This window comes from Python bivittatus, unplaced genomic scaffold, assembly GCF_059951505.1.
Source record: "Python bivittatus isolate LINGU-HERP-01145 unplaced genomic scaffold, Pbiv_v1 ctg000360_np1212, whole genome shotgun sequence".
NCBI lineage: Eukaryota > Metazoa > Chordata > Lepidosauria > Squamata > Pythonidae > Python > Python bivittatus.
Genome location: NW_028277069.1, coordinates 1038627 through 1051188, shown reverse-complemented (window position 1 = coordinate 1051188; position 12562 = coordinate 1038627). Strand labels below are relative to the sequence as shown.

The 12562-nt window shown below is 38.8% G+C and overlaps 1 protein-coding gene across 1 annotated transcript; it reads right to left on the bottom strand.

Annotated features, from left to right (window-relative positions):
- Positions 1–6939: 6939 nt before the first annotated feature.
- On the bottom strand, positions 6940–10231 carry LOC148215409 (vomeronasal type-2 receptor 26-like). The gene is made up of 4 exons (XM_088143682.1): positions 10070–10231; positions 8987–9847; positions 8070–8297; positions 6940–7044 (listed from the first exon to the last, which is right to left on the bottom strand). The coding sequence occupies exons 1-4, from the start codon at positions 10229–10231 to the stop codon at positions 6940–6942; spliced, it is 1356 nt and encodes a 451-aa protein (XP_087999808.1).
- Positions 10232–12562: the final 2331 nt, after the last annotated feature.

Sequence of the window (12562 nt, the reverse complement as noted above, 5' to 3'; positions counted from 1 at the left end):
CATTGCATTGTAGTAGCTGTCATGGATATGGAACCCAAGAGTAACGTTGGACAAGATTTGTGGATTCTCATTGATCTCCTTCACAGCAAAGGCCAAGGAAAGCACATGCTGGTAGAATTTTGTTAGCACACTAAAAACAGGAAGATTTCTATGTCTCATTAAATATTTCTAGATTACTTTCACGGTACCCCACAGAGGTGCTTGGCGATTTAGGGAACGGCTGATCCACTATTGACAACTCTAATACACTGAAGTAGTTATTGTTATTTCCACTGTTGATGAAATCACAAAATGTTTAGCCAATTTCCCTCACACTTAAAGTTTTCCTAATGAGAAATTGGATAGCATCTGATCACATTTCACTCAAAGTACCGATCTAGACTTTTAAGCAAACATTGGAAAGTAAGATTTCCTGAGCAAGTTCCAGGAGATTCTTGTTCATATCTCAAATTGTTATGCCAATCAGAAATGCTGGCATTCTAATCATACATTACATCTGGAGAGAGAAAAAATGCTTCCTATTTCTCACTTATTACTCCTTTTGTGTACCACAAATGTTTTTCAGTGCATTAAACAAAACTAAAGAAGCCAACACGATACAGCCTTGAGTAAATGAGACCTAAACCACTAGCAAACCACTGTTTCCATAAAGAAGGAAATGAAGATTGATTGTTCTTCCTGAAGGAAAGCCATATAAGAGCTCAGTTATCTGGGTCAATGGGGGCAAAATGAAAGGAAACTATAACGTGTGAGAAAAGAAAGTGGGGGATGGGGAGTCATTTGAAATGGAAGGAAAGAGAAAGATGTTCTGCGGGAGAAGATATTCAGCAACTTGATGAAAATCACACCAGGCTCTTATCACAAAACAGCAACTTTCACACTTCTAATAGGTTTACTCTTTTGCAGATGTCAATATACATTTTTCCCCAAGTATTCTGCTTCTCATGTAAACTAGCCTTCCTGCTCTAACATTTTGCCTATATTTTAATGAATTTTGCTTCATTAAAAACAAGCAATAACTTTAGGAAATCCCATATTTCACTATGCAGTATCTTTCATTAAACAGGGTTGACATCATGAGAGCAAACAATCTAACTTTCTCTCCAGTCATTGCAATTCCTCTCCCAAGAGATGCCACAAAGTGGAAAGATAAGAATTCCTTACTCTGGATGTGCAAAATACTCCTGAGAGGGATGCTGCTGAAATGAAACTTCATTAAATTGGTAATTAGCCATAGATACCATCCCACCAATGACAAGGTCCCCTTGCTGGTACCATTGATTTGGAAGCATGACTGGATCACCTGGACGACACGGCAGAGACTTCACTCTGAAGAGCGGAAATATGAGAAGAAAGAACATTCTGGGCAGCAAATGCTCTCTGAATAGAGAAGCTCCACCAAGACCAGCTTCTCAACTTAGTATATCTTCAGCTGCCTCCTGTTAAGAGCAATACTTCATGCTAACAGTTAGCACTGTTTCTGCTTGCATCTGGTGCAAATACACAAGAAGATTTGAATCGTACTGTGGAGTGACAGCAAAACAACTTAGTTTGGGGCAGCTGAATTGACAGGACTTGTCTGCCCTTTTCTTCTACTCCCAAGTCTCCACAGGACATATATTTCTTTCAATTTTTTTCATGTCTCTAATGTCTTCTTCAGCTGTTTACACCTTTGACCGAGGGAACAAATTATTATCATTGGAATAATTCTAGTGGGGATAAAATTATTTCTTCAGTATTTTCTCTCCCATTGTTGACCATTTTTTTTGTCTGTTTTTTTTTAAAGAATTTGAACTTAGTAGGTCCAAATTTCTTTTCTGATTGTGGATTAATAACTGGAGAAGTTCAGATCTGATCTTCAAATCCTATCAAAGCCACTCTTTGACTATTAGAACTTTGGTCATTTTCCACTTCTCAACCAGAATATGTTACCCTGTTAATGCAAGCATCAAAATAACAAACCTGGAGGCACTTACACAAAGCGTATTTCAGTAGCATAATGAATGAGTCACAAGTATTACTTCCCAGCATTTTGTTGGAAGAAAACATTATTCTATTTGGATGTTGTAGGCCTTATTTTATTGTCAAATGAATAACACAAAAAATGAATCAGTTTAGTCTGCAGAACCTGATCCACATCCACCTAGAAGGGAACTGTAGTCAGTGCAGGCCAATGGATTTGAGTAGATATGACACAAGGGGCATGCTTTTAAGAACACATCCGTTCCATCTGTCATCATGTGTCTGTGGGAGAGCTGCTGAACTTCCACGCACTTGCAAAACATCAAGCTGAATGTGGTCCTGATTTCCATTCTCATATGTGACTTCTCCATGACTCAGGATGAATAGGCCTATCAAGATGTTCCTCTTCCATCCCATACGGTTCAAGGAAAAATATTGCAATAAACTGAGAATTAAGTTTAATATGTTATAGCAGGAAAAGCAAATGGAGAATGATCCAAAAACTCAGCTGGGTGGGGACACACAGGCAGAATGCAACATGTTTATTTCAAGGGGAAAACCAAAAACAAAACAAAACAAAATTGAGTAGAAATTAGTTGTTTTCAGTTCCCTTGGAAGTGATCCAGAAAAACGATCTATTCTAACCCCAACCTAATCCGCTTCTATCATCATAAACGGCATCAATGAAAAATGGCCTTATGTTCCATGATCACAGCTTCCAGTTTAATATCAAGACCAACTTGCTAATAGTCAGAATGTCTCAGTCCTTACCTCAGTTCTAATGGAGATTAATCCCCTTTCCCTGGGTGATTTCCACCCAAGTCTGGGCTCCCAATTTAAGGAAATAGTTTGGTTTATTTTTGGGATACGTTAACTCCACTGATATCAACATTTGGTGTCATGATGGGGTGGAGAAGACACCAATCACTTTGGGAAAATATAATGAATGTAAGAAGGTATGAAATATGTTTTTAGAAAGACGTGGTTGTCTGTTAAAGAGGTGGGATTTGGTCTTAAAAATCTTGAATTATATCAAGTTCCACATCTATTGACTAGTCATAAAATCTGGATGTGACCTCCTGGTGGAAATTACCCATTTGGGTGCCCTGAGAATATTCATACATTACACTTTTCTCTGTACCTTGAAAACCAAATGTAATACATTTCAAAGAGTTCCTAATACTATTACATTGACTCAAACACTGTGGTGTGTTATGTGTACAAAATTGTATTTTGTTCTTTTTTCTTATGCTAAGTTAATGCTTTCAGTATTCCAGATCGCAGAAGTAATTATATGGGGGGTGGGGGTGAGGGAACCTAATAAAAGGTAAATTTATAGAAAAGCCAGCATCTACACTTTGCAACTCAACCCTGATTGCTCATTGGAAGGATCGATAATGAAGCTCAAGCTCAGATACTTTGGTCACCTAATGAGAAGAGAGATCTCTTTGGAGAAGACCCTGATGCTGGGAAAGATTGAAGGCAAAAGGAGAAGAGGACGTCAGAGGATGAGATGGTTAGATAGCATCACTGAAGCAATGAGCATGAAACTGAGCAAACTCAGGGAGGCAGTGAAGGACAGGAAGGCCTGGCGCAATATGGTTCATGGGGTCACAAAGAGTCGGACACGACTTAACGACTAAACAACAACACTTTGCAACAGTTAGTAGCTGAAAATGTTTTTCTCCTTTGAAGAATAAATATTTTCTGCCTCAGGCAGCTATGACAGAATTTCCAATTGTAATATCTATCGACAGCCCAATTTTTACATGCGTTCTCCTGTGAAACAAGTTTTAATTCTCAAATATTAAATTCACATGCCTATGTGAATGAATACCATGAAAGGAACTGCATGATAATTCTGATAAGCATAAGAAAATTGTTGGCTGGTGTGAGTCTTCCGGGCTGTGTGGCCGTGTTCTGGAAGTTTTGTTTCCTAACGTTTCACCAGCATCTGTGACGGGCATCTTCAGAGAGCAGGAGCACAGACAGGAGCAGTTCTCTCTGTGTCCAGGTCTGCTTCTGTCTGTGCTCCTGCTCTCTGAAGATGCCACTCACAGATGCTGGCGAAACGTTAGGAAACAAGACTTCCAGAACACGGCCGCACAGACCGGAAGACCCACACCAGCCATTGTATTCCGGCCATGAAAGCCTTCGACAATACATAAGAAAATTGTATTTTCCATTTTCAAGGAGCTAAAAAGCTTATATTTGGCAAATGGACCCAATTCTCAATGGACTGCAGCATATTTATGTAAAGCTGTTACAAATATATTATTGTTGGTTCATATAAGACATGAATGTATTTCTTTCCTTTTTCAGTTTTATTTTGCTTCCTTTACCTCTTATTGTTTGTTTTTCCCACTTGTTTTATGTATTTCATTCATAAAAGGGAATAAAAGATAACTTCTTTGATCCCCACCCAAGCTAGCATCGAAAATTCAATAGCTTTTCCCCTTAATTTGGTTACCTAAAATAGTGTGAATTTGGAGAGTGTATTAGTTCTACAGCCCCAATATTTAGATTGCTTTCAAAGTACAAATCATTATTAACACATAAAAATAAAACCCTTTGGATGGAATAGAATCTGAATGAATTCAAAACTGCAGCCTCTTCCAGGTTTCTAGATGTCAAGTTCGGTCTTCATTTCGGGGAGAGGTAGAATTCCAGAAATGATAGGGAAACACCTTTAATCGCTGTAGGGTGCAAACTGCTACGCTGTAGATTATTGTGACATAATGTGGTTGTGATCCCATCTCAGAGATAAGGGGGACTCTGATTTTCTCTTATTTGCTAGGTGTTGAAGATTCCTGTTCTGTATATTTTCTCTATGATAAGTGCAAGTAATGGTTCCACTCCAGAGTGCGTATGAAGTCCTGGACGACTGGACTTGAGGAATTGTAATTCAATTGTATTTTGGAAGAGGCTACTGAGAAGTGCAAAGAAAAGGGAGCAATGGAGGGGATGGAGTCCTACAGACAGGAAGGGGAGGAAATAAAGGGAAATCACTCATGAGGAAAGGTCTGATTTCTTAATAGATCCATATATTTGTCTTAATTTCATATCTCATATTGACTCACATCTCAAATTGCTTAGTTAGATGTGGTAACATCCTTTCTATAATTATTCACAATAATAAATACTTTGTTTTTTTATTGAAATATGTGTTTGCATATAATAACTAATATGTATGACATAATCAATAAACAGGGGACACGGTGGCGCAGTGGCTTAATGATGCTGAAAGCTGCTGGCCAGAAGTGGTCAGCACTTCAGCGGTTCGAGCCCAGCTCTGCGTGGCAGAGTGTGCTCCTGTCTCCTCCCCAGCTTTGGCCAACCCAGCAGCTCGAAAAATTCCATGAGTAGATAAATGGGTACTCTCACCCCAGTGTTAGGAAAAATGCTGGCAGCGCCTTGCACGGGAGACGGGACAAGTTGCTGATAACGCAGAAGCCGCGTACGTCCAAAAAAGGCGCGAAGCAACGGAAAACCCACCTCCTGTTCTCGCCAGCTGGGCTCTGCTCTAGAAGGGAGGCAATGGCAAACCACTTCCGAAACACCTTGCCTTGAAAACTGCACGGACTTGTCCAGGCAGTCACTGCAGAATCGGTAACGATTGAGTGCTAATTAAAAAAAAAAAATCAGTAAACAAAACAAAACAAACTGAGAGCAAGAAAGGGAAAAATATCTACCTATCCATCTTCCTTGGTTATAAAACAAATGTTTTTATTGATCTTACATTATATTATCTCCTGGACAATATAGAGAATGTCAAATCTCCTAGGTTTTCACTTTTAAAAAATAAGCTTTCTTATGGAGTACAGGGGTTCACCTTCACATTTTAAACTTCATCTTTGTGCTAATATTTACATTTGGTAATTCAAGAACATTTATGGGAATAGTTAGAAAATTATCCTTGGTTCATTTTAAAATGGGTCTCTCTGGTTGTCCTAAAAATAACTTGCATTCCAACAGTAATCTCTATGAGATTTCTTTGGATATTGTTGGGAAAAAGCATAAATCTGATAGAATTGCCCATCAATCCAAATTTCAGAGCTACAGGCAAATTAGAATGGTGAACACTCCCTTCACAAGAATAACTTAAGAATGAATTTCTCATTATGATCTCTCTTTCTCCTACCAGCTTAAAAACATAATAAAAGAAAAAGAAAAAAGGCATTTAAATGTGTCTTCTTATCAGTTGTTGCTTGTTGTTTAAATCAGGCCTCAGCACAATAATGTAACACTTGGGGAAAAAGATACATCCTAGGAGTCCGGCACTAGAGCACAAGATAGAGAAAATCTCCACAGCCACCATAGCTTTTCCCTTGGTGCTCAGGTATGTTGGAACAAAGGAGATCCACACGCTGCAGAAGGCCAACATGCTGAAGGTGATGAATTTGGCCTCATTGAAGCTGTCAGGCAGTTTACGAGCCTGGAAAGCCACAATGAAGCTGGCAAAGGCAAGGAAGGCTAGATAGCTCAAGACACAGGAAAACATAAAGACTGACCCTTCATTGCATTGCAGAATCATTTCTTCAGTGATTGAGTGCGTGTCTAACTCTGGGAATGGGGGAGAGGTTGACAACCACACCATGCAGATACTTGGTTGGAGGAGAGAACAGAAAAGGACATTAGAAATGGCCAGTCTTTTCCCCACCCATGTCCTCATCCAAGATCCTGGGTTGGTGGCCATGAAGGCGAGAGAAACAAGGATGGTTTTGGCCAACACACAGGAAATGGACACTGAGAAGATGAGACCAAATGCAGATTGCCTGAGGAGACAGGTCACTCTCCCAGGTTGTCCAAGAAAGAGCAAAGGGCAGAGGAAGCAGAAGAGAAGGGAGACGAGGAGAGTGTAGGTGAGGTCTCGGTTGTTGGCTTTGACAATGGGACTGTGTTTGTGCTTAGTAAATGTTCCAAGCACCCATGTTGTAGTGAGGAAAAGTAAGGTAGCCCCAGTGGCTAAACTGAGTCCTAAAGGGTCTTCATAAGACAAGAAGCTGATTCTTTTGATGATGCATCCATCTTTGTCATGGTTTGTGTATTGATCTTCAGGGCACTGAAAGCAAGCAACAGTGTCTAAACAGAAAAGAAAAAAAAATCCTTATGTCAATGCAGATTAATGACACAGAGAATTAATTCCATGCTTAGAATCATATAATTTTTAATGAACTAATTTACTAATGAATTTGATTTCTTCATTGCAGCATTCAGTTTCCAAATAAAACCTCAGGAATAAACAATCTGCAAAAAATGGATTAGCTGAAAGAGTTCAGCACAATGCACCCCCAAAGATACTGGTATGGTGTACTGGTCTGAAATAGAATTCTGGCTGAAATTTCTACTTCATCACTATATACACAAAATCAGAATTTTGTTAACTTACCTATCTCATTGGAGATTTTCCCCTCTGGGCATGGAACACAGTCATAGCAGCAGAATTTTTTCCCTTCATTCTTCCTCTTCTGATAACCAGGGTGACAATATTCATTGCACAGAGAAATGGGAAGGACCTAGTTATCAATATTAGAAGATGAGCATTTATTGTTTTGAAGAAAAATCAGTTTTTTCGCGGAAAATGAAATGTGTGCCCTTATTACAATAAAAACAAAAGTCCTATCAAAAGTCTCAAGAAATAAATTGGATTTCAGAATATATTTCAAATCACAATTAGGTACATTTTTGATCTGCACTCCAGTTTGAATTTCTGAGCACAGATGATCTGGATTTTCAATTCTTTCATTTGGATTCAGTGACGATTTCAAGATCTGATGCTTCATTAATTCAATTAATCTATATGACTACAAGGTTTGAGTCAATGAAATTTACTTTAAATCACATCTTTGAGGAAGTTTCACTCAAACAAGGAAATGTAGTTGCTTAAATGCATGCTTCATTTGTTCACATTTTCATTTCACTATTGGAGGGAAGTCTAGTAAATACTGTACACAAAATTAGACACGTTAGCTTTCAAAAATTAGTGGAAAGAATATCATTTTTAAATCTTGTTAATTCTCATGGGTTCCCAGGAAGGAGAAAAGTAAATTTCCCAACCTAATGAACATATCTAAGAATAGTGATAAAAACATTCCTTGTGAGCATACCTGGTTAAACGATCTGTGCCAAGCTACCATTTCCTCATTAATGACTAATTCATTTCCTTTCAGAGCATCACGATCTACTTTTCCAACTTTTAGTCTTTGGAAGGAAGAATTGGGAAAAGTGACAATGTTTGTAATATCAAACCCACCTTCCATCTTCTTTTGATCATAAAAAGTCAAAGTTTCTCCAAGAGAATTATTGAATTTCATGCCTTTAAGAAATTGATGGAGCTATATTATTGGGAATAAAATAAATAAATACAAAAAAATTGAAGAATAGAAAGGTAGCAGCAATTTTCTCTTAGGTTTACTGTACTTTTGAGGGATAGTTTCAAAACATGGAAAGTCAATATTTCGACCCTCTTGAAAAACTCTGTATAGAGGGGTAATAGGAATAATCAGATGTTTCTGTTTGAGTAACAGTCACATGAAAGATAAAGGCATTCTTGTTTTCCATATGTTCTGGTTCCCAGTCCCATGTTTCCCAGGAAGTAGCATGTGAAAACCTGTAGAAACAATTTCCAGATTTACTCCTGACTTCGCACCCACTTTTCATTTCATGTAATTCTCACAGATAGAAGGCTGCTATGGACATGGTAACAACCTGAATACGGCTGACTAGGCAAGGTAGGATTGCTCTATTCTCTCAAAAATAGGTGAAATGCCTAAAAAGCCATAGGGTTTGAAAACCAAGACCTGGATCTTAGTTCACTTAAACCATCCTTGCATCCTGAAGATGCTCAGGGAGTAAAATGGAAAACATATTACAGTGAAGGAAATAAACGTATGGCCATAAATGTTATCAGTGGACAAGATATTCAACTTCACTTTAATAATCACTTCTTCTCTGTCTGAGTCATACAACCTAACTTTGTACTTTACTGCTATCTGCTACAAAGGTCTTCTAACACACAAATCACCTGCCATGGTTGTACACTTTCATCTTCTGATATTTTATGCCTCCCGAAATGTCTGTGACGAGAGCGAAGTAAAGAGAGAGCATGCAAAGCTTGAGCCAACACATAGACAGCATTATAGATGCTATATCTGTGCCCGGTCAACTGCATCTCAAAAAGAGCCCCAGGAACGTCCTCTAGACTCTCCTCTCCAGTACAAGTGTGATTGTCCAGTAATGTCGCAGGAGGAGATGGCAATGAACAGTCAAACACTTGTTCCCAGAAGAGTGGAAAAAATTCATCTTCTTGAATCCAAGGAGGTTTTATCAACTGTAGGAATTCCTTGAACCCTGGGATTTCTTTTGAGGGAATTGTAAATAAAATGGCACCATCAAAGAACTGCGGACGAAATCCTCTTTGCATTCCTGTTATTAGGTAATCAATCTGGGCAGTCATGATCCATACCTTTCCCAAGGAACTCTGCTCAAGTCCAGGAGCAAGCACAAAGATTATATTAATCACCCATGCAATTGTCAAAGATTCTCCACAGATGATAAAAGTATTGATCTTCTCATCATTTATGTGGTTCAAAATATTTTCCCCTTTCTGAAATATTGCAAATATTTTATCCCAGTAGGTTAAATATGGAATTCTTTCTGTACAAGCAGAGCAGATTCCATGCTGGGCAAGGAGAGGCTCCATGGTCTGCAGAAAATGTTCTCCGTGCCAATTATCAATAGCAAGGAGCCCAACCCATCTCCACCCAAAAAGCTCCAGCAGTCGGATAATCCCAATGTACTGTGAGGACTCATTTGGGACCATGGAATAATAGAACGGGATCTCAGAACCATAAATATCCTGTGGGGCAAATGACCCATATGTGAGCTAAAAGAAAATAAACAAATATTATAGAAACAAATCAGCATCAGTTAATATTTTTTGTTCGTCTTGTTTGTTCGTTTTTTCCCCTATTTGATACACTTATATTTGCTGACAAATTTGGTCAAATTGTTGAGCCATGTGGCCATCTTTCAGAGGATGATCCATATTTGAGAGCCACAGTTTGGAAAAGGAAAGGAGGAGGAGGATTTTCCTCCAGAATCCTACCTGTGGAATCTTGTAAAATTGGATGAGGTCTGCCACATAGGAGGAGGTTTCAGAGCTAAGTCCTCCAATGATAGAAATGAGCTTTTTCCTGGTGTCACATTTGTAGTTCGGGATAAATCTCTGTGATCTGAAGAGAAGGTCCAGGGTGGTCCGATAGGTCATCATTGCATTGTAGTAGCTGTCATGGATATGGAAGCCAAGACTGACATTGGGCAAGATTTGTGGATTCTCACTGATCTCCTTCACAGCAAAGGCCAAGGAAAGGACATGCTGGTAGAATTTTGTTAGCACGCTAAAAACAGGAAGAGTTCTATGTGTCATTATATATTTCTTGATTAATTTCCCAGGACCTCACAGAGGTGCTTGGGGAACTAGAGAAAGGCTGGTCCACCTCTATCGACAACTCCAATACACTGAAGTAGCTACTGTGATTTCCACTGTTGATGAAATCACAAAATGTTTTAGCGGATTTCCCTCACACATAAAGTTTTCCTAATGAGAAATAGGAAAGCATCTGATCACATTTCACTCAAAGTACTGTTCTAGACATTTAAGCAAACATTGGAAAGTAATATTTGCTTAGCAAGTTCCAGGAGATTCTTGTTCATATCTCAAGTTGTTATGCCAATCAGAACAGGTGGCATTCTAATTGTACATTATATTTGGAGAGGAAAAAAATGCTTGTTATTTCTCACTTATTACTCATGTTTTGGGTACCACAGATGTTTTTCAGTGCATTAAATAAAACTAAAAAGCCAACACGATACAGCCTTGAGTAAATGAGACCTAAACCACTAGCAAACCACTGTTCCCAGAAAGAAGGAAATGAAGATTAATTGTTCTTCCTGAAGGAAAGCGATATGAGGGATTAAAAGCATGCCCCTTGTGTCACATCGACTCAAATCCATTGGCCTGCACTGACTACAGGTCCCTTCTAGGTGGATGTGGTTCAGGTTCTGCAGACTAAACTGATTCATCTTTTGTGTTATTCGTTTGGCAATAAAACAAGGCCTACAACATGCAAACATTGACATCTGGGAAAATGGGAGAAATGGGGGAAAAATGAAAGGAAACTATAGTGGGTGAGGAAAGAAAGTGGGAGATGGGGAGGCATCTGAAAGGGAAGGAAAGAGAAAGATGTTCTCCTAGAGAAGATATTCAGCAACTTGATGACAATCACAGCAGGCTCTTGTGACAAAAGAGCAACTTTCACACTTCTGACAGGTTTAGTGTTATGCTGATTGCAGAAGTCAATATACTTTTTCCCCCCAAGTATTCTGCTTCTGATGTAAACTAGGCTTCCTGCTCTAATGTTTCACATTTGCCTATATGGAAATTTGCTTCATTAAAAACAAGCAATAACTTTAGGAAATCCCATATTCCAATATGCAGTATCTTTCATTAAACAGGGTTGACATCATGAGAGCAAACAATCTAACTTTCTCTCCAGTCATTGCAATTCCTCTCCCTAGAGATGCCACAAAGCGGAAAGATAAGAATTCCTTACTCTGGATGTGCAAAATACTCCTGAGAGGGATGCTGCTGAAATGAAACTTCATTAAATTGGTAATTAGCATAGATACCATCCCACCAATGACAAGGTCCCCTTGCTGGTACCATTGATTTGGAACCATGACCGGATCACCTGGACCACACGGCAGAGACTTCACTCTGAAGAGCGGAAATATGAGAAGGAAGAACATTCTGGGCAGCAAATGCTCTCTGAATAGAGAAGCTCCACCAAGACCAGCTTCTCAACTTAGTCTATCTTCGCCTGCCTCAAAACTCCTGTTAAGAGCAATATTTCATGCTAACAGTTAGTACTGTTTCTGCTTGGATCTGGTGCTAACACTCAAGAAGATTTAAATCACAGCAAAACAACTTAGTTTGGGGCAGCTGAATTGACAGGACTTGTCTGCCCTTTTCTTCTACTCCCAAGTCTCCACAGGACATATATTTCTTTCAATTTTTTTCATGTCTCTAATGTCTTCTTCAGCTGTTTACACCTTTGACCGAGGGAACAAATTATTATCATTGGAATAATTCTAGTGGGGAGAAAATTATTTCTTCAGTATTTTCTCTCCCATTGTTGGCCATTTTTTTTGTCTGTTTTTTTAAAGGAAGTTGAACTTAGTAGGTCCAAATTTCTTTTCTGATTGTGGCTTAATAACTGGAGAAGTTCAGATCTGATCTTCAAATCCTATCAAAGCCACTCTTTGACTATTAGAACTTTGGTCATTTTCCACTTCTCAACCAGAATATGTTACCCTGTTAATGCAAGCATCAAAATAACAAACCTGGAAGCACTTACACAAAGTGTATTTCAATAGTAAAATGAAGGGCTCAGTAGTATTAGTTTCCAGCATTTTGTGGGAAGGAAACTTTATTCTATTTGGATGTTGTAGGCCTTGTTTTTTGTCAAATACATAACACAAAAGATGAATCAGTTTAGTCTGCAGAACCTGATCCACCTCCACCTAGAAGGGAACTGTA